General features: G+C 44.7%; 1 protein-coding gene across 1 annotated transcript; it reads right to left on the bottom strand.

Moving 5' to 3' along the window:
* Nucleotides 1-2,618: 2,618 nt before the first annotated feature.
* LOC120384075 (olfactory receptor 14A16-like) lies at nucleotides 2,619-3,575 on the bottom strand. The gene has a single exon (XM_039502431.1). The coding sequence runs from the start codon at nucleotides 3,573-3,575 to the stop codon at nucleotides 2,619-2,621; it is 957 nt and encodes a 318-aa protein (XP_039358365.1).
* Nucleotides 3,576-23,409: the final 19,834 nt, after the last annotated feature.

The following is a 23,409-nucleotide window of genomic DNA, read 5'->3' as shown; positions in this document are numbered from 1 at the left end:
CACCATTGAAAAGTACCCCTTGCAGTTTACATACTGGCTGCCAAGGTGGTCCAGTCCCAAGATAGGGATATGCGTTCCGTCTATCACCCCACCACAGTTAGGGAATCCCATTGCAGTAAAGCCATCCACTATGACCTGCACATTTCCCAGAGTCACTACCCTTGATAGCCAGACCTGCAACACTATGCGGTCCCACCAGTCTGTGCTTGTTTCCCAGGCCCAGAATCGGCATTCCAGGGCATGAACCTGCCCCATTACCACCATGATGTCCAAATTGCCAGGGCTCATGCTTTGAGGGAAGTCTGTGTCCATGTCCTCATCACTATCGTGATCATGCTGTTGTTTCCTCCTTGTCTCCTGTTGCAGGTTCTGCACATACTGCAGGATAATATGTGAGGTGTTTGCAATGCTCACAACAGCAGCGGTGAGCTGAGCGGACTTCATGTTTGTTGTGGTATGGCATCTGCAGGAGAGCAGAGTTGCAGTGGAAGAGGTGGATGACGATGGTTAGCAGTCCTACTCCGCCATCTGCTGACAGCAGTATGGCGTCTGCATGGGAAAAAGGTGCAAAACGATTGTCTGCCACTGCTTTCACGGAGGGAGGGGTGACTGATGACATGTACCCAAAACCGCCCGCGACAATGTTTTGCCCCATCAGGCATTGGGAGCTCAACCCAGAATTCCAATGGGCAGCAGAGACTGTGGGAACTGTGGGATAGCTACCCACAGTGCAACACTCTGAAATTCGGCGCTAGCCACGGTAGTGAGGACACACTCCATCGACTTAATGTGCTTAGTGTGAACATACTCAATCGACTTTATAAAATCTATTTCTAAAAATTGACTTCTATAAAATAGACCTTCTTCCACACTACAAGAAGGATGTGGAAAAATTGGAAAGATTCCAGCGGAGTGCAAGAAAAATGATTAGGGGGCTGGAGCACATGACTTATGAGGAGAGGCTGAGGGAACTGGGATTGTTTAGTCTGCAGAAGAGAGGAATGAGGGCGGATTTGACAGCTGCTTTCAACTATCTGAAAGGGGGTTCCATAGAGAATGGATCTAGACTGTTCTGAGTGGTACCAGATGACAGAACAAGGAGTAATGGTCTCAAGTTGTAGAGGGGGAGGTTTAGGTTGGATATTAGGAAAAACTTTTTCACGAGGAGGGTGGTGAAGCACTGGAATATGTTCCCTAAGGAGGTGGTGGAATCTCCTTCATTAGAGGTTTTTAAGGTCAGGCTTGACAAAGCCCTGACTGGGACGATTTAGTTGGGATTGGTCCTGTTTTGAGCAGGGGGCTTGACTAGATGACCTCCTGAGGTCCCTTCCAACCCTGATATTCTACGATTCTATGAACTGATCCACTCAGGGAAGGGAAACAGAGCACGTTAAAAATGTATCCAACTGAAACAGCTTAAAGTTCAACACCAAGTACTTAGGATGTTTGTAGATGAGCTGTGGAGTAAGGTATTGTGAGGGAAATTCTTTGGAAAATAATGTTTAATAATTAATTTTTATAAGAAAATCATGATCTGGGCATAGTCTTGGATAGGAAATGAGTCTCAATAATTTGCATAAACTAGTCATCTATCTATCTATCTATCTATCTATCTATCTATCTATCTAACAATTCACAATCAAATAGAAATATATCATTATGACACAATTAGGCTGTGTGTTAGGCCAAAGAATGGTCCTCTCTCTCTGTCTATCTAATTTCAGACTCTACCTTTGTCTGTCATATATGAAGTGTACACAACCATGCATAAAGATAGCATTCTAATACTAATAACAGGCCAATTTCTTAGATCCTCTCTCAGTTTGGATGTGACTAGATTTACACTGGACGGCATATGGAATACCAGATCAGTGCATGTGATGGCATTTTCCCATTCACACCAATATTGTAACACAATGACCCCTGACAAATAACTTGCACCAGAGCTTATGTTACTAATGAACTTAATCCGTGTCTTTGGTCCAAGACCTTGTCAGTATTAAACTGGTGGTGTCAATGGAGCTACTCTGCATCCGCTCTGGTTTAGCTGAGATGGGAATCTCACCCTTATATCTCTGTTGCATTCATTTTCTCCAGGCTGCCTTTACCCACACTTGGATCCTTGTGTGTATTGGCCACTGATCAAATCATGATTCCTTTGAAGTGAGTGGCTAAATTCCAGTTACAAATGGGATCAAAATTTGGCCTCATTATTCAGAGTCTGATTGTCTTTAGGAAACATTGCAAAAGCTTCCTCTTAAATAAGCCTTTCAACAACATCAAGAATAACACAACACTGATTTATGCAGTGATGTTGTCACCATGTTGGTCCCAGGATATTAGAGAGACAAGGTGAATGAGGTAAGATCTTTTATTCCTCAACTTCTGTTGGTAAGAGAGAGAAAAGCTTTTGAGCTTACACAGAGCTCTTCTTCAGGTCTAGGAAATGCAAATAGAGTGTTACAGCTAAATACAAATTGGATCAGATTGTTTGGTGTAAATAGTTAACACATATTTCAAGGGACCATTCAAGTTGAATTGGCCTGTTGACGATAATAACAATAACAAAGTATCTTCAATGGATTGTGTTTGTAAAGAAACACAGATAAAATCCATGTTCATAAGAGAAATATAGACATTTTATTCTTGCTGAATAACCTCCACCCCATGAGTTTCCTCAGGGAAGCTTTGATTTCCTTGTTCCTCATGCTGTAGATGATCGGATTCATCACTGGTGGCAGCACGGAATAAAGAACAGCCACCATGAGATCCAGACCTGATGTTGAGCTGGAGCTGGGTTTCAAGTAGGCGAAGGTGACAGTGGAAACAAACAAGGAGACAACAATGAGGTGCGGGAGGCAGGTGGATAGGGCTTTATGCCGACCCTGCTCAGTGGGGATTCTCAGCACTGTTTGGAAGATCTGAGTGTATGACAGAATTATAAAAACAAAACAGCTTAAGAATAAGCATGCACTAAAGATGAGTAGCTCAACTTCACCAAGGTACGTGTCAGAGCAGGCGAGCTTGAGGAGCTGGGAGACTTCACAGAAGAACTGATCCACCATGTTGCATCCACAGAAAGATATTGCAAATGTGTTTCCGGTGTGCACTGCAGAGTAGAGAATAACACTAATCCAGGCACTGGCTGCCATTTGGACACAAGCTCTCCTGTTCATTATAGTCTCATAGTGCAGTGGTTTGCAGATGGCGACATATCGATCGTACGCCATGATGGTGAGTAAGGCGAAGTCAGATACAGCAAAGAAGACAAGGAAAAAGACTTGGGCCACACATCCAGAATAGGAAATGGACCTGGTGTTCATGAGCGAATTAGCCATGGATTTGGGGACAGTGACAGAGATGGTGCCGAGGTCTAGGATGGACAAATTCATCAGGAAGAAGTACATGGGGCTGTGAAGGTGGTGGTCTAGGGCTATAACCATGATGATGAGAAGATTCCCCATCATGGCTGCCAGGTAAATCACTAGAAACACCACAAAGTGCAAAATCTGCAGCTCCCGAATGTCAGAGAATCCCAGGAGAAGGAACTCAGTTATGTTGGTTTGGTTGGACATTTTCTTTCTTTGTTCATCATGTCCTGCCTGTGGAGGGAAAGACAATGGCAATGGTCAGGATTATAGTGAGAGAGAGAGTGACCCTGATTCCCCTCTGCATAATCTCTCATGATGTGAATGTCAAAGGTGCACAGCATTCGTCACATCCATTGGCTGGAGTAGCTAGTGTTCCTCAACGCTCACAAACAGAGCACTACTCTGGTGTGTTATCACAGGAGTGTAAATTGGCATCGCTCGATTAAAGTCAATGTAGCTTGGTCAGTTTACACCATCTGAGGATCTGGCTCAATATGTGGCTTGATCAAATGCAGCATAGAGGATGGAACAAAGTACAACCCAAATCCAACAATGTTAGCCAATGTTTTGCCCCTTTTGCTACAGAGACCAGGCTCATAACTTGGCCATGAATCTAAAATGCCCGCACAGCCTGATTCCCACTTTCCTGGGAAATGCAGCGAAGACTTCTCCGGAGTCCCACATGGCAGCTCATCTATGATTCTTTCATCCCGACAGCACGCAGACAGCCAGATGCCTGTTTAAACATTGATTTATGGCACCAAATCGTAGCTGCATTTCCATCTCTGGGCGATGATGGGCTCATAGCATTGTTCAGTTACTGCTAGGTTGTATTGTTTCCCTCTGTGACTTTATGTCTGTACTGTGCGGGTCAGTGGCAGTCAGGCGACTTGAGTTCTACTCTTGGCTGTGCCACTGACCTTCACTGTGACCTTGGGGCAGTCACTTCTGCCTCTCTTTCCCCTCCCTCCATTTGTCTGTCTTGTCTACTTTGAATGTAAACTCTTTTGGGGATGGACTGGTTCTTCCCTGGTGTATATTCTGTGCATGTGTGGACAGTATTTTTGTTTAGCGGGCAGCAGTGTGGGACAGAGACAGTGATGGTAGAAGAGGAGAGCTGAGTTCTAGTTCCATCAACCTGCTATATGTCCTTGAGTAGGATCAAGATAGACAATCTTTGTCTGGGGGCTTCAACTCTCTAGGCTTCAGTTTAGAGAGGTTAGTATGTTTAAAATGTATTCTGTGGGATACCAACTTCGCTACTTACTTAGTTTCACCATCCTGCAGCTACCCCTTTGAAAGACATAAACACAGTTGCAATAGAGGGAATGAGTTGGAAACTGTGGTGTCATTGGACAATATTCATGTTCCCCACCCTGGCTTAAAGCTAAGTTTCCAGTTTGGAGTATATAGACAATTTCTGTTTTATTTCAAAGGAAAATTGAGTTTTCAGTTGAATACATTTTCATGGAAAGTCTCTGCTAGCTGTAAAAATGAAAACAGTTTTTTGTGATGACTAAAATTTTTCAGTTTCCAACAGTTTTAGGATGAAATTGTTTGGATCTCACAACCTCAATGAAAAGTCAATTTTTGCTGATGAATTTTTTTTTAAAAAATCTGATCATCTTTAGATGTCTGCATAATTTGATACTTAAAGTCTTAAAGACTAATGGCAATTCATATTTCTGATATTAAAATTTCCCTGTACATTAATACGCTAACATATTTAATTGAAATAGAAAACTTACTTTCATAGAATCATAGAATCAGAGGACTGAAAGGGACCTCAAGAGGGGGAGGGATAGCTCAGTGGTTTGAGCATTGGCCTGCTAAACCCAGGGTGGCAAGTTTAATCCTTGAGGAGGACATTTAGAGATCTGGGGCAAAAATTGGTCCTGCTAGTGAAGGCAGGGGGTTGGACTCAATGACCTTTCAAGGTCCCTTCCAGTTCTAGGAGATTGGTTTATCTCCTGTAATTATCTAGTCCAGTCCCCTGCACTCTTGGCAGGACTAAGTATTAACTAGACTATCCCTCACAGGTGTTTGTCTAACCTGCTCTTAAAAATCTCCAACCTCCCTAGGCAATTTATTCCAGTGCTTAACTAGCCTGACAGTTCAGAAGTTTTTCCTAATGTCCAAACTAAACCTTCCTTGTAGTTTAAACCCTTTGCTTCTTGTTCTATCCTCATAGGTTAAGAACAGTTTTTCTCCCCCCGCCTTGTAACAACCATTTATATACTTGAAAACTGTTATCATGTCCCCACTCAGTCTTCTCTTCTCCAGACTAAACAAACCCAATTTTTTCAATCTTCCCTCATAGGTCATGTTTTCTCGACCTTTAATCATTTTTGTTGCTTTTCTCTGGACTTTCTCCAGTTTGTCCACATCTTCCCTGAAATGTGGTTCCCAGAACTGGACACAACACTCCAGTTGAGGTCTAATCAGCGCAGAGTAGACGGAAGAATTACTTCTCATTTCTTGCTTACAACACTCCTACTAACACATCCCAGAATGAGGTTTGCTTTTTTTGCAACAGCGTTACACTGTTGACTAATATTTAGCTTGTGATCCACTATGACCCCCAGATCCCTTTCCGCAGTAAACTTTCCTAGGATGTCATTTCCCATTTTGTATGTGTGCAACTGATTGTTCCTTCCTAAGTGGAGTACTTTGCATTTATCCTCATTCAATTTCATCCTATTTACATCTGACTATTTCTCCAATTTGTCCAGATCATTTTGAATGATAATCCTATCCTCCAAAGCACTTGCAACCCCTGCCAGCTTGATATCATCTGCAAACTTTATAAGTGTACTCTCTATGCCATTACCTAAATCATTGATGAAGATATTGAATAGTACTGGACCCAGAACCGATCCCTGTTATGTCCCTCCAGCGTGAGTGTGAACCACTGATAACAACTACTCTCTGGGAACAGTTTTTCACCCAGTTATGCATCCACCTTATAGTAGCTCCATCTAGGTTGTATTTCCCTAGTTTGTTTATGAGAAGGTCATGCCAGACAGTATCAAAAGCCTTACTAAAGTCAAGATATACCACATCTATCACTTCTTTCCTATCCACAAGGCTTTTTACCCTGTCAAAGGAAGCTATCAGGTTGGTTTGACATGATTTGTTCTTGACAAATCCATGCTGACTGTTACTTATCACCTCATTAGCTTCTAGATGTTTGCAAATTGATTGCTTAATTATTTGCTCCATTATCTTTCCGGGTACAGAAGTTAAGATGACTTGTCTGTAATTTCCTGGGTTGTCCTTATTTCCCTTTTTATAGATTGGCACTATATTTGCCCTTCTTCTGGATTCGTCTGGAATCTCTCCCATCTTCCATGACTTTTCAAAGATAATTGCTAATGGCTCAGATATCTCCTCAGTCAGCTCCTTGAGTACTCTAGAATGCATTTCATCAGGCCCTGGTTACTTGAAGACATCTAACATGTTTAAGTAATTCTTTCCCTGTCTCAGCCTCTGATCCTACCTCATTTTCACTGGCATTCACTAAGTTAGACTCTCAATCGCCATTTATCTTCTTGATGAAAACCAAAACAAAGAAGTCATTAAGCACCTTTGCCATTTCCACATTTTATGTTATTGTTTTTCCTCCCCCATTGAGTAACGGGCCTACCCTGTCTTCCTCTTGCTTCTAATGTATTTGTAGAATGTTTTCTTGTTACCCTTTATGTCCCCAGCTAGTTTGACCTCATTTCGTGCCTTGACCTTTCTAATTTTGTCCCTACACACTTGTGATATTTCTTCATATTCATCCTTTGTAATTTGACCTAGTTTCCACTTTCTGTAGGACTCTTTTTTGAGTTTTAGATCACTGAAGATCTCCTGGTTAAGCCAGAGTGGTCTCTTGCCATACTTCCTATCTTTTTTATGCAGTGGGATAATTTGCTCTTCTGCCCTTGGTAATGTCTCTTTGAAAAACTACCAACATCTTCAATTGTTTTTCCCCTTAGGCTTGCTTCCCATGGGATTTTGCCTACCAACTCCCTGAGTTTGCTAAAAAGTCTGCCTTCCTGAAATCCATTGTCTTTCTTGTGCTGTTTTCCCTCCTACCATTGCTTCAAATCATGAACTCTATCATTTCCTGATCACTTTCACCCAAGCCACCTTCCGCTTTCAAATTCTCAACCAGTTCCTCCCTATTTGTCAAATAAAATCTGGAACAGCCTCTCCCCTAGTAGCTTTCTCCACCTTTTGAAATAAAAAAAAATGTTTCCAATGCATTCCAAGAACTTGTTGGATAATCTGTGCTCTGCAGTGTTATTTTCCCAACAGCTGTCTGGGAAGTCCCCCATCATCATCAAGTCCTGTGCTTTGGATGATTTTGTTAGTTGTTTAAAAAAAGCTTCATCCACTTCTACCTGAACATAACATAACATAAGAAAATAAGAACGTCCGTACCGGGTCAGACCAAAGGTCCATCTAGCCCAGTATCCTGTCTACCGACAGTGGCCAATGCCAGGTGCCCCAGAGGGAGTGTACAAACAGGTATTGATCAAGTGATCTCTCTCCTGCCATCCATCTCCATCCTCTCACAAACAGAGGCTAGGGAAGCCATTCCTTACCCATCCTCACTAGTAGCTATTTATGGACTTAACCACCATGAATTTATCCTGTTCTCTTTAAACGCTGTTATACTCCTAGCCTTCACAACCTTATCAGGTAATGAGTTCCACAAGTTGACTGTGCGCTGCATGAAGAACTTCCTTGTATTTGTTTTAAACCTGCTGCCTATTCATTTCATTTGGTGACCCCTAGTTCTTGTATTACGGGAATAAGTAAATAACTTTTCCTTATCCACTTTCTCCACATCACTCATGCTTTTATATACCTCTATCATAGCCCCCCTTAGTCTCCTCTATTCCAAGCTCAAGAGTCCTAGCCTCTTTAATCTCTCCTCATATGGGACCCATTCCAAACCCCTAATCATTTTAGTTGCCCTTTTCTGAACCTTTTCTAGTGCCAGTATATCTTTTTTGAGATGAGGAGACCACATCTGTACGCAGTATTCGGCATACCATCGATTTATATAAGGATAATAATATATTCTCAGTCTTATTCTCTATCCCCTTCTTAATGATTCCTAACATCCTGTTTGCTTTTTTCACCGCCTCTGCACACTGCGTGGACATCTTCGGGTGACACCAAGATTTTTTCCTGACTTGTTGTAGCTAAATTAGCCCCCATCATATTGTATGTAAGGTTGGGGTTATTTTTTCCAATGTACATTACTTTACATTTATCCACATTAAATTGTATATGGCATTTTGTTGCCCAATCAGTTAGTTTTGTGAGATCTTTTTGAAGTTTGTCACAAACTGCTTTGGTCTTAACTATCTTGAGCATTTTACTATCATCTGCAAACTTTGCTACCTCACTGTTTACCCCTTTCTTCACCTCGTTAGGTGGTCTGCAGTAAACCCCTACCATGACATCACCCTTTTTTTTTACCCATTTTATGCTTACCCAGAGACTTTCAACAAGTCTGTCTCCTATTTCTATCTCAACGTCAGTCCAAGTGTATACATTTTTAATATATAAGGCAACACCTCCTCCATTTTTTCCCTGCCTGTCCTTCCTGATTAAACTGTACCCTTCTATACCAAAATTCCAGTCATGTGTATTATCCCACCAAGTCTCCATGATGCCAACTATGTCACAGTTGTGTTTATTTACTAGCATTTCGAGTTTTTCCCCATACTTCTCACATTAGTATACAGACATCTAAGATACTGACTTGATCCCACTCTCATCCCCGCAGTTCGGTCTTGTCTCTCCCTTATTTCTGCTATAGCAGCCCATGCTCCCCCCAGATTACAATCCTTCTCCCAGGTCTCCATGTTTTTGACTTACCTGTGGGCTTTGGTCACCTGCCCCCATTGAAGCTAGTTTAAAGCCCTCCTCACTAGGTTAGCCAGTCTGTATCCAAATATGCTCTTGCCCTTCTTCTTTATCCCAATTTGCAGTGCATTTGATCTTGCAGTGTTAAGAATCATTGGTCATTATCTATCTATCTATCTATCTATCTATCTATCTATCTATCTATCTATCTATCTATCTATCTATCTATGTGCCCACTGCCAGGATTGTTTGCTTCTCTCTCTCTCCCATGCCTCCATCACTGTATTATCCAACAGCTGTTGTTGTGCCCCTTCACTGCATGTTCTGAGTTGCAGCGTCTCTCTGCAGTTCCTAACACAGACGGGTGCTCCCTGCTTTCCTCCTAGGGCAGGCTTGGGTGAGAGGCGATGGACTAATTGGGATCAGGGACTGAAAGCCCCTCCCAGCTCTAGAGCTGATCACCCTGACAATCTGCAGTAGCTGATCCTAACCCCCAGAGGGGGAACAGCACCTGCCCTGGATCTCACATGATGGCAGCATCCCTCGAAGGACCCTTGGCTAAAAACAAGACAGGGCTGAGTCCCAAAGGGGGTCCCCACAGGATGGCAAAATAAAATATAAATTAGTAGCACAGATATGTGACCTACTATAGCTGAGAGCCTAGTGGCACCAGAGTCTCAGCTGGCCTGGAATGGCCTGTTCCTTCATTAACTCCACATAATTACCTATAAGTGAGGAGAGATCATCTTCTCCTGCATTGCACCAGCCAGTCTTGGGATGCAGCCACCAGAGGAACCCACAGCTCAGGCTATCCTGGCTGCATGAAGCTGGTAACTAGGAGGTACCCAGAGGCAAACGCTAAAAACTAAGGACCAGGCCCTGAGCTGGTGTAAATTGATGGTGTAACGTTCCATGGACTTCAGAGTAACAAGGGCTGTCTACACCAGTGGGGATCTGGCTCACTGGCTGCCATGGAGCTACATCCATTTACACCATCTGGGGATCTGGCCCATGAGGCAGTTTCCAATCCATATTCTTTGCCTGTGAAACTGAACCAAAGAAGAGTCAAAAGTTTGTAATCAATCTGCTCTTTCCTAGTGCTTTGTCCACTGGTGACAGAGTGATTCATTCCCCCTGGGTACAGAACTTTGGAGGAATTCCGTGTTGTGGAGATTTTCTGTATCTGATCTTCAACTTCTACTAGGATGAATGGCCCAGCTTTTCTTTCTTTCTTTCTTTCTTTCTTTCTTTCTTTCTTTCTTTCTTTCTTTCTTTCTTTCTTTCTTTCTTTCTTTCTTTCTTTCTCACTAGTAACAGTTATCCTTTCTGCAGACAACACTAAAATAAAAGGCTCCTTTCGCTGCAGATGCACTGTTTAAAAGTGTTACATTCACACTAGACATTCATGTCAGAGAATGAAATACGAAGGGCCAGATCCCCAGTGGGTATAAATTAGCCCTAGATCTATAGGAATCAATGGTTCAGATCCTTAGCAAGTTCAAATCAGGGTAGTACTGCTGGAGTGAATGGGTCAGAGCCCCAGTTTTTGTAAATCTCTAGCTGCCTTGGAGTCAAAGGGTCCAGATTCCCAAACAGCTCTTGTGTAAATCAGTCCCAGCCCCACTGAAGTCGATTAGTTCCTCAGCGGCTGTAAATTGGCATAGTGCTATGGAACCAGGCCAAGTGACATTAGCTGAATATCTATGACCTAATGTCTAGGTCATAGATATTGTTCCTGTATCTGAGATTCTCATTGCTGGACATCACAATCCCATCTCAATGCTCATGGAATATTCCAATAACATGGTTAATAGAAACCTATGAGATGGGTACCCAGCCAGTAAATGAACATATTACGATTATAACTACAGAGCAACACCCCGATAGTGAAGATTGTGCCATGACTTCTGTTTAAAGTTCCACCTCTCTTTAAAAAAATGATACGCTTAGTCAAATTCCTTTGATATTTAATATGCCTTTGGAGGGTGCAGGGTAGGGTTAGTGATCTAAATTTGGGGTCATTTGAGCTAAGGGTTGTGTAGATATAAGCCCAGTTACAAGTTTCTAGATTTGTTTATTTTGCTCAGAGCTAGAGCTCAAACTACTGATGTGATGCAGGACAAAATGGTCTCAAGTTGTTGAGTTTTACCCAATGTAGTCCATGGCCCGCATTAAATGTTCTCTGAGCTCATGCAGTCCTCCCGCACTGAAAGAGCTCAGCAGAATGCATGGAGGCAAACAGTGTCAGAGTCCAGGAAAGCAGATAATGAACGCAAGGACAGGAGGGACGAGCAAGATGAGACGTGGCAGGAGCAAGAGGAGAGGTGGAGGCAGCGCGATGAAAGGAGACAGGATCCAATGCTGAGGCTACTGGGGGAATCAAACTGATATGTTCTGACATGTGGTAGAGCTGCAGGAAAGGCAGCCGGAGCACAGACCACTACTGCAGCCCCTGTGTAACTGCCCTCCCTCCTCCCCATGTTCCATAGCCTCCTCACCCAGATGCCCAAGAACATGGGGGAGGGCTCCGGGGACCCAACCTCTCCACCCCAGAGGATTGCCCAAGCAACACAAGGCTGGCATTCAATAAGTTTTGAAGTCGAGTGTGGCCTTGTCCTTCCCTCCTCCCCTCATCCACCACCCCACCTGGTCCTTCCCTCCTCACCCACCCTTCCCAAACTATCTTGCGACTTTTCCCCCTATTTGTCTGATGAATTAATAAAGAATGCATGATTTTGAAATAATAATAACTTTATTGCTTCTGAAAGCAGTGATCAAAGGGGGGAGGTTGGTTGGCTTACAGGAATGTAGAGTCAACCAAGGGGGGTGGATTTTCATCAAGAAAAAAAAATAGAACTGTCACAGTGTAACCTGGCCAGCCATGAAACTGATTTTCAAAGCTTCTCTGATGCGCAGCATGCCCAGCTGTGTTTGGCTGCGCAAAATCAGTGGCCAAGTGATTTGCCTCAACCTCCCAACCCATGATAAACATCTCCCCCTTACCCTCACAGATATTGTGGTGCACACAGCAAGCAACAATAAAAATGGGAATATTGGTTTCTGGTCTGGGAAGTAACTTCTTTCCTGCAGCTGTTCAAACAGACCGGAGTTGCTAAAGATGCGAGCATCATGAACCCTTCCCAACCATCCCATGTTGAGGTTGGTGAAACGTCCCTTGTGATCCACCAGTGCTTGCAGCACAATTGAAAAGTACCCCTTGCGGTTTATGTACTCGTTGCCTTGGTGCTCCGGTGCCAAGATAGGGATATGCGTTCCGTCTCTCGCCCCACCACAGTTAGGGAAACCCACAGCCTCCTCTCCCCACAGATCTAGGAGATCCACCCCCTCCCATGTAGTCCAGGCAGGTGCCTCTTTGCTGCAGGAAGCCAGCATGCTCAGCTATGTGAGCTCTCCACACTAAGCAAACAGGAAGAACAATTTAAAACTTCCTGTGGCTTTGAAAGAGGAGGGGTGCATGCCTGTGTAGCTGGATGCAGGGCGGCTGAGTTCAAAACGGTGACCAGAGCAGTAACGGTGGGCATTGTGGGGTACCTCCTGGAGGCCCATTACAGCGATGTGAGGAACATAGTGTCTACACTGATGTTGTGTCGCGCTATCTATGTTGCAAAAATCTCTACGCCTCTTGCCAAGGTGGTTTTATTTTGTCAGCGTAGCAGGAGAGTTAAATCGGCGGGCGGAGCATTGCAGTGTGTACACTGCCACTGTTTTTTCAACAGAAGCTGCCTTTTGTTGACAAAACTGTGTAGTGTAGACAAGGCCACAGTGTCACAGCTAAAGATGAGGTAGAAAACATAGTTTAGCATAAGTAGTTCACACCTATTCCAAGAGACTATTCAAGATGAAGTGTCCCGTTAACACTCCTCCAGTCATAGAACAAAACAGAGCACACAGAAGCCAAAGTGGCAGCTGTGGAATCTTCCCCCTCTACCCTGCCCTGGAAGGACCCTTTCTGTACATAAAAGGAGATTCTCTTCTACATATCCCTGCATGCTTCCTTAGTAATGGACCACAAGAATTATTGTGGCAAATTATTGCCAGTCATGTTGATATTAGTGTGATGGGGAGACATCTTCTGGGAATTGGACAAAGATCCGCAGTGCATTTCATACAGGCTACCATAAAGAAATCAGAAAAAACTAACAATTATTTAACCAGAGTGGAACAGCTTCAAAAGGAGTGATTGTGGGAGCCTCACATCAGAATACCCCTAACACTGGTGACATGGACGGGACACTGGATTGTTTCTCTATGCAAGCTCTTGTCAGTTATGATCTCTCTCTCTACTCCATTCATCAGTGTGGTGTATAAAGTCACTGACACACCAAGTCCCAGAATCCTAATTATTGAAAGAAGGCGGCAAGAGTGGCAGAATGGTGTCAGAGGGCACAACATTAATGTAGATAACATTGCCCTGACAGTTTACATAAGAGCTGAATTTGTGCTGTTCCTCGCGAGACCCACAGCTCCAAGTCTGGAGACTTCTTGCAAGTTCTCAGACGTGAAATGCCATAAAATCAAGTGACAGCAATATTTGTATTATTTGTTCATTTGGACTGGTAAGAAAGCCCAAACACTAGACCTCTGCTCTGTACTGTAAGAATATATGCAAAATACACTGACTTGGTCCACCAAATCGTGGGTAACATTGTCCTTCCTTGAGCATTAAACTCTCCCATTAACCGACTGTAATTTTTCGCCATTAACCAATGGCAAAATTTCCCCCATAAGTCAACTAGAACTTTCGCCTCCTTCAACCACCCATAGACTCCTCTGCTCTCAACTAACCAGACAAATCTGTCCTTCTCCACACGTAGATTCGTCTACTCTCTACTAATGATAAGATTATCCTCCATTCACCCACCAAAACATTCTCCAGCAGAACCAGCCATAGACCTCTTTGCCCTTCACCACACAGAGTCTTCTGCACTTGACAACTATCACAGACCTTCCCTCCTCCTTATTCCCTATTCACAATCCGTACAATTTGCCTTAACCAAACTAGACTTCTTCCCTTTTCACTGACCAGGAGATAATTCCCCATTCATTGACTTTAACATTCTCCCTCCTCAACCAATGAAACTTCCATATAATTTTCTCATCAACCCAGCCAAGCCCTCAAGGAAAGCTTGGGAGAACAGGTAAGCCAGCAGCCCATCCTGAAGGTTAACAGACTTGGTTTGCAGCTTCAGAAGACAATTCCACTGTCAATGACGCACCACTGGTTTATTCAAGTGCCTCAGCAGATTACTGTTGCCCTGGTGTCTACCTTAGGATGAGAGGAGGGACACTGTACCTTGATGTTTTCTAATGAGGCCATAAGAACAAACAAAGCTTGAAAGCAGAGCTGGCCTGTCCTGGTCTGAACCCTCACTTGAAACTGGGGGGTTTCAAAGTGAGGACCAGCATGTCTTCCCTCCACCCCAAAATCCTAGTGTAGGTCTCCCCTTCGGCTGCCACCACCCGGTCAATTCCGTGGGCCGGGACACCCCTGTTTCCCCCCTTGGGAACACAGATCAATTCACAGAGGAGGAACCTTCCCCCTCCCCCCTCTTCCCTCTCTCCAGCCTGCTCCGGAGACAGAGATGCCTGGATTCAAACGCCTTGAATCTCTACACACAGGGAAGCAGCCCACTTCCCCCTCCCCTTCCCCTGAATTTCCCCAAGGGAAGGAATTAACCAAGTCCAAAGAAAAGGAAAGAATTTATTAAGAGAACAAAAGAAAATACAGAATCTCTATGAATCCAAGCTGGGCACTCATAGGGTATAACCTTGCTAAGTTCTGGAGAGAATCCTCTCTCTTTCTCAGTACAACCAGTACAAGCAGAATTAAGAATAATCAATAACAAACACACAGAATTGCAAACATAGGATTATTAGATAAGGACACAAAGTATCTTTCTAATACTCACTATCTTGACTAGAAGAAATTAGTTCAGAAAGGTGGAACTTGTAGGGACTTGATTAACTCGTCTGGTCTCTTGAACTCCAAACGGCCAAAGACAAAGACCCCCCCAAACAGAGAGAAAAACTTCCCTCCTAGGAGTTTCAAAATCTCTTCCCTGATTGGTCCTCAGGTCAGGTGCCCACCAGGTACTATGCTTTAACCCTTTACTAACTATTCATGACACGCCCCCCAAATCGTCACAGTGGGATCCACTGGCGGCGATTTCTTCCTAGAACTGTAAAACAACCAGAGTGATAAAACACATGTACTATTACATCGACTACTAAGCATGAAAACATATTAAGAACAGTGTTTAACCACTTGATTCTGGGAAACTTTCACGAGAGAGTGCATCAGCAACTTTGTTGGAAGCTCCTGAAATGTGTTGAATGTCAAAGTCAAAGTCTTGGAGAGCTAAGCTCCAGCGGAGAAGTTTCTTGTTGTTTCCCTTGTTGGTGTGAAGCCACTTTAGCGCAGCATGGTCAGTTTGTAGCTGGAACTGCCGGCCCCAAACGTATGGGCGTAGCTTTTCCAAGGCATACACAATGGCGTAACATTCTTTTTCACTGATGGACCAGTGGCTTTCCCTCTCAGACAGTTTCTTGCTGAGAAACACGACAGGATGGAAGTTGTGATCCGGTCCTTCCTGCATTAGTACCGCTCCTACCCCACGTTCAGATGCATCAGTGGTAACTAGGAAGGGTTTGTCAAAGTCTGGGGCCCTTAATACAGGGTCCGACATGAGCATCGCCTTAAGCTGGGTAAAGGCGTTCTGACACTCATCAGTCCATTTAACTGCATTTGGCTGGGTTTTCCTGGTCAGATCAGTTAGTGGGGCAGCGATTTGGCTGTAGTGTGGTACAAATCGCCTGTAATATCCGGCCAAACCTAAGAAGGATTGGACCTGCTTCTTTGACCTTGGGACAGGCCACTGTTGGATAGCCTCCACCTTGGCCTGTAGGGGGTTGATGGTTCCTTGACCCACCTGGTGTCCTAGGTAAGTCACTCTGTTTTGGCCTATTTGACACTTTCTGGCCTTAACAGTAAGTCCTGCCTGCTTGATGCGCTCAAAAACCATTTTCAAATGTTCTAGGTGTTCGGGCCATGAATCAGAAAAAAAGGCCACATCATCGAGGTATGCAACTGCACAGTCTCCCAATCCCGCTAGTAGACCATCCACCAGCCTTTGGAAGGTGGCCGGTGCATTCCGCAGTCCGAATGGAAGCACATTAAATTCATACACCCCTGCATGGGTGATGAAGGCAGATTTTTCCTTGGCAGGTTCATCCAGTGGTACCTGCCAGTATCCCTTGGTTAAATCAATGGTAGAGATGAACTGGGCACGTCCCAACTTTTCCAATAGCTCATCAGTGCGTGGCATTGGATAGTTGTCTGGACGAGTTACAGCATTTAGCTTACGGTAGTCCACACAAAAGCGTATTTCCCCATCTGGCTTGGGAACCAGAACCACTGGAGATGCCCATGCACTGGTAGAAGGGCAGATGATACCCATCTCCAACATGTTGTCAATCTCCTGTTTAATAGCAACTTTGGCATGAGGTGACACCCTGTAGGGTGGTGTTCTAATTGGGTGAGCATTACCTATGTCAATGGAGTGGCAGGTTTGCTCAGTCAGTCCTGGGTTGGCTGAGAACAAGGTGTCGAAGTGAGTGTACAGCTCCTTGATCTGTTGCTGCTGTTGACATTGCAGGGTTGTGGAGAGGGTCACCTCTTCCACACCACCATTTCTTGTACCTTCGTAGTAGACACCTGCAGGCCACTCGGTGTCATCTCCTTCCTGAACTGTAAAGTGACAGACCTGTAATTCTCTGGGATAAAAGGGCTTTAGAGAGTTAACATGAAACACTTTAGGCTTTAAAGAGGAATCCGGGAATGCTATGAGGTAGTTAACAGCTCCCAGGCGCTCCTGGACCACGTATGGTCCTTCCCAGGATGCTTCCATCTTATGGGCCTGTTGCGCCTTCAAGACCATGACCTGGTCTCCAACCTTGAAGGAACGCTCTCTGGTGTGTCTATCATACCAGACCTTTTGCTCCGCTTGAGCATCCTTTAAGCACTCTCGAGCAAGGGCCCAAGAGTCTCGGAGGGTGTTTTGAAGGTTGCTTACAAAGTCCAGAATGTTAGTCCCTGGAGGAGGCGTAAACCCCTCCCATTGCTGTTTCACCAGCTGTAATGGCCCCTTAACCTCATGGCCATACACCAGCTCGAATGGTGAGAAACCTAAACTGGGATGTGGAACAGCCCTGTAGGCAAACAGCAACTGCTGTAACACTAGATCCCAATTATTGGAATGTTCATGTACGAATTTACGGATCATGGCCCCCAAAGTTCCATTGAACCTTTCCACTAGGCCATTAGTTTGGTGATGGTACGGGGTGGCAACCAAGTGATGCACCCCATGAGTTTCCCACAGGTCTTTCCTGGTCCCTGATAGGAAATTTATTCCCGAATCTGTAAGAATTTCAGAGGGCCAACCCACCCTGGTAAAAATGTCAGTCAAGGCCTGGCACACAGTGTTAGCCCTGGTGTTGCCTAGAGCTGCTGCTTCCGGCCATCTGGTAGCAAAGTCCACAAAAGTCAGTATGTACTGCTTTCCTCTGGGGGTCTTCTTTGGGAAAGGACCCATAATATCCACAGCTACTCGCTGAAATGGGACCTCCATTATGGGAAGTGGTTGGAGAGGGGCCTTGACCTGGTCTTGGGGTTTTCCTACCATTTGGCATACCTTACAAGACCGGACGTAAGTGGCTACCGCCTTGCCCATCCCCTCCCAGTCAAAGGACCTTCCCAACCTGTCTTTGCTTCGCTTCACCCCAGAATGGCCACTAGGGTGATCATGGGCTAAGCTTAAGAGCTTTTCCCGGTACTTGGTCGGAACTAGCAACCGTTTTTGAGGATGCCAGCCCTCCTGGTGTCCACCAGAAAGAAATTCCTTGTATAACAGTCCTTGCTCCACAACAAACCGGGATCGGTTAGTAGAGCTGAGAGGCGGTGGGTTGCTGCGTGCCGCCGCCCATGCTTTCTTGAGGCTGTCATCGGCTTCCTGCTCTGCTTGGAACTGTTCCCTTGAGGCGGGAGACACCAGTTCCTCTGGGAGCGATGTAGGTGATGAGGTTGTTTCCGTTGACTGTGAACCGCTCTCCGCTGGTGCACAAGGTGTCATTTCAGGCTCCGGCTGAGCCTCTTGGGTAGGGTTGTCTGCTGGTTTTTCCAGTTCAGGCCCGTTGTCGCCCTCTGGCGGTGGAGTTGTAATAGCTGGCGCCGGTGCTGGCGCTGGGTGCCCTTCCAGTTCCGGTTCTGGGACTGGATGAACTATGGCTGCTGTCGGTGTTGGCCTGGGATCCGGTTCCACCACCTCTGTCTGGGTCTCTGGTAACACAGACGGGGTCTTGGTGGATGGCTCAGGTACAGGGATAGGTGCAGCAGCTCGTCTGGCTTGGCTTCGTGTAACCACTCCCTCTGTTTCTGGCGGCTCAACGTGATGGGCCAAGTGGTTGCCCAGAATCATGGGGACAGAATAATTGTCATAGACAGCAAAAGTCCACGTCCCTGACCAGCCCTTGTACTGGACAGGTAAACGCACTGTAGGTAATGTTACAGGTTTTGACATGAAGGGGCGAACTGTCACTTTGGTTTTCGGGTTGATGAATTTGGGGTCCACGAAGGTTCGGTGGATAGCTGACACATGTGCTGCACTGTCTCTCCATGCGATAACTTCCTTTCCGTCCACTCTCAAAGTTTCCCTAAAGCATACGGGTATTTGAGAGATATCTAATTCCGGGTTTCCTTGGTGTGCAGGTGCAAGGAGTTGGACCCGGTTCAGGTTCTTTGGGCATTTGGCTTTGATATGCCCCAATTCATTGCATTGAAAACATCGCCCACTTGATGGGTCACCGGTTTGTGTTGGTCTACTGGAGACTGGTGAGGTAGAGTGTGACTGTCCTTGGGTTGTAGGTGTGGGTTTGATTGGTCCTCGACGGTAGGGTTTAGTGTCGGTGTGTACCTTGTGGGATTCGCTCCCCTTGGCAGCAGTTTTCTTGTTCAGTGTAACTGCCATCCATTGGGCTCCAATCTCCCCTGCCTCAGTGATATTTTTTGGTTTTCCATCTCGTATGTAGCGTGTAATGTCCTCAGGAACACCATCCAAGAACTGCTCCATCATTATCAGGAGGCTTAGCTCGTCCATGGTTGTAACATTGGCTCCTGATAACCAGGAAGAATAATGTTTGTCAATGTAGGAGGCGTGTTTTGGAAATGACTCCTCTGGTGTCCATTTCTGGTCTCTGAAACGCTGACGGGTGTGATCAGGGGTTATGCCCATCCTGTATTTGGCTTTGGTTAAAAACAGGTTATAGTCGTTCATGTTGTCCCTAGGCATTTCAGTTGCCACCTGTAACAAGTCTCCGCAGAGCTGTGACCTCAGCTCTACCATGTATTGGTCTTCAGGGATCTTGTACCCGAGGCAGACCCTTTCAAAGTTTTCTAAGAAGGCCTCAACATCTTCACCTGCCCTGTAGGCGGGAAATTTTCTCCGAGAAGGTTGATCAGTACGTTGAAGATGGAGTGGATTGGTTGGGTGATTCTGCTTAAGCCTTTCTAATTCCAGTTCTTTGTCTTTCAACTCCAGTTGTCTTTTGTGCTCAGCCTCTTTGGCTTGTATTATCTCCATTTCTCTCTTGTGATCAGCCTCTTTGGCTTTTTCTTTCATTTCAATCTCCTTGAGTTTTAATTGTAATTCCATGTCTTGTAATTGCAGTTCTTTGTGTCTTGTTTCCAGTTTAGATGCGGCCTTGGCACTCATTGTGTCTGTGTCCTGGTGCTGGCCACACCCCTCTGCAGTCAGTGAACTGTTTGTGGTGTTTGACAGTCCCTAACCCTGGCTATGATAACTTGAGTACAGAAAGATAAAGCAATCCTCTGTATAGCAAACTGTGGTTTGTGTAATGTTACTGTTTTGTACTGAGAAAGAGGGAAAGAGTAAAAAAAATTCCTCTGTCTCCCTCTGCTCTGAGTTGCTGTACTCAGCAGCCCAGCTGAAAGGCTGCTGCTAACAATACCCCTGAGAAAAATCTGGTCTATTTCCTCTGTTCTCCTGTCTCCTGATCCTTTCAAAAGACACAGGGAGAAAAAAAAACCTGGCTGGAGGGTTATCTCCCCCCCCAAACCTGTTTTTCCTGCTGGATGGGAATGTACTTTGGCGAGCACTTCCCCCCACCTTAGGAATCCTGAGTGGTATCTCGTCTCACAATGGACAAAAACACCGCTCCACAGGGGGGCTTTGTAACAGAAAGCCGTGGAAGAAACTGAAATCTTCTAACCCTGAAACTGCTTCAAACTGTCTTTTTTAAGCTGCCTGTCCAAGCAACAAGAAAGAAAAAGAGAATAGCTCCCTTCAGCGTAGCCCAGCTGAAAAAACTCCTTGTAACAATGGGTTCGAAACTCCGCTGCCACCATGTCCTGGTCTGAACCCTCACTTGAAACTGGGGGGTTTCAAAGTGAGGACCAGCATGTCTTCCCCCCACCCCAAAATCCTAGGGTAGGTCTCCCCTTCGGCTGCCACCACCCGGTCAATTCCGTGGGCCGGGACACCCCTGTTTCCCCCCTTGGGAACACAGATCAATTCACAGAGGAGGAACCTTCCCCCTCCCCCCTCTTCCCTCTCTCCAGCCTGCTCCGGAGACAGAGATGCCTGGATTCAAACGCCTTGAATCTCTACACACAGGGAAGCAGCCCACTTCCCCCTCCCCTTCCCCTGAATTTCCCCAAGGGAAGGAATTAACCAAGTCCAAAGAAAAGGAAAGAATTTATTAAGAGAACAAAAGAAAATACAGAATCTCTATGAATCCAAGCTGGGCACTCATAGGGTATAACCTTGCTAAGTTCTGGAGAGAATCCTCTCTCTTTCTCAGTACAACCAGTACAAGCAGAATTAAGAATAATCAATAACAAACACACAGAATTGCAAACATAGGATTATTAGATAAGGACACAAAGTATCTTTCTAATACTCACTATCTTGACTAGAAGAAATTAGTTCAGAAAGGTGGAACTTGTAGGGACTTGATTAACTCGTCTGGTCTCTTGAACTCCAAACGGCCAAAGACAAAGACCCCCCCAAACAGAGAGAAAAAGTTCCCTCCTAGGAGTTTCAAAATCTCTTCCCTGATTGGTCCTCAGGTCAGGTGCCCACCAGGTACTATGCTTTAAACCTTTACTAATTATTCATGACATGGCCAAAACATGGAATTTCCGCTTTGTGGGAAATGTTGCTATTTCAAAATTTCCCTCTAACTGAAAACTGGAGGAGGGGGTGTTTAAACACACCAACACATGGTGCTTCAGAAACAAAATGTTCTCCACAGGACCCCAGCATCTGCTGAGTGAAATGGACATTCTTGTCACTTTCATGGCTGCTAATAGGAGCAGAATGTGAGTTTCACTCAAGAGCTGATTCCAAACTCCAAGGCCAGCTGGTTGTCCATATTATGTGATTCAGTGGCCATTTTGGGAAGCCAGCTGGCCTGGAAGTCTGGAAGCCCTGGTGCTCCTGGGCCAGGGTCGTCTGCATGCTGAGATTGCCCTAGAGCCACGGCCCCTGAGAGCCCATACCAAGGTCTTCAAACTTCCTGCTCCTTAGTAGCTCAGCTTGGCAGGCAGGCAATCCATTGCCAATCTGACCTCGCTTCCCTGAAAGTTCACCAAACCTGAGATGTTTCTGTGAATCATTTTGGGTTCTATGAATCAGCATTTTTGGACAAAACTCTGTTTCAATCAGAAATTTTCCATCCAGCTCTACTTGTGTGCTACCCTGTGATTTATCTCTGCCAGAAGCTGAAGTGAGCTACTACTCTGTATCACTGGCAAAACGGAATGAATACAGTTAACTCTTTTTGCATGAATAATAATTTTGCTTTTTCAGGGAATGTGATTCAGCTGAACGTTCCAGCCATGAAGACAGGAACATTTATGGAAACAGTGACATTTAGGCAAATGGGATGGGGGGTTGGTCAGTGCATGCAATGGAACTTGCATGGAAGCTAGGGAAGAAACTGGTCTTCCAACTGCACACCATGTTGGTCAACACCTTGGTGATGAGCATGCTGGTGAGCAGGATGTCCAGGAGGGAGAGGTTGATGATGAAGAGTCATAATGGACTGGTAAGTCTAGAGAAGAAGGCCCAGTGATTCTAGCTTTGAGATAAAAAAATTATTTTACGTTAATAATTCAAACTGCACCAATAATTCCAATGCACCAATTGTAAGGCTTTATTTGACTGGGAAAGGAGAGAACTGGAGACAGTGTCAGGATCTGTCACCAGTTTGGTGTTAGCCTTGAGCCCTATCCTTATCCTTAACCCATATCCAACAGAGAATTAAGCATGAGTTTCCCTTTAAACCTACAATTAAAGTAAAGAATGTGCTGAAGTGGCTGTGGAATCAGGGCCTTTGTACAGAGTATTCCAAGGGAGTGAGTTTGAAATTCATAATCATGAGTGTTTGGAGCAGATCCTCAGGTGGTGAAAAATCTCTGAGATCTATTGACTCCAATGGAGCTATGACAATTTAAACCAGCTGAGGACTGCCTCCTTGATTTTTAAGGATCCCGAGTGTGACACTTGCATTTGTTCAGAGAAATGAAAGAGCGTGTTAAAAATGTATCCTGTCAAAACAGCTCAAAGTTCAAACACCTAGTATTTTAGGATGAATTGTTTGTAAATGACAGATAGGGTAAGATATAGCCATAAAAATCTTTGTTAAATAATGTTTAATAAGGAGTATTTATAAGAAAATCATGATCTGGACACAGACAATCATTAACAGGAAAAGAAGCAAAATAATTTGCACAATAATCTCCATAGATTATTCATTATCTAGCAAGCTAACTAACATAATTCACAATCAAATAGAAATCGATCTTTATGATTAATGAGGTTGTCACTGTGGGGAGCAAACCTTCAGCTCGCTCAGAAAACCCCATCAGAGATGACATAATCGCACTTCCAAGAGAGGGCAAACATCCAAAATCATGTCTAACCAAACACTCACCACCTCCCCAGGCTTTCCCACCTCCAAAGAAACAAAACAAACCAGCCAACAAGTTAAACAAAATAAATAAATAAATAAATAAATAAATAAAAATCTGACAAACAAGTAAACAAAAAACACAAAGAACAATTGCATT

This window comes from Mauremys reevesii, linkage group 15 (assembly GCF_016161935.1).
Source record: "Mauremys reevesii isolate NIE-2019 linkage group 15, ASM1616193v1, whole genome shotgun sequence".
In the NCBI taxonomy this organism is placed as follows: Eukaryota; Metazoa; Chordata; order Testudines; family Geoemydidae; genus Mauremys; species Mauremys reevesii.
Note: the sequence above shows the minus strand (reverse complement) of the source record. Positions and strands in the feature narration are given on the sequence as shown.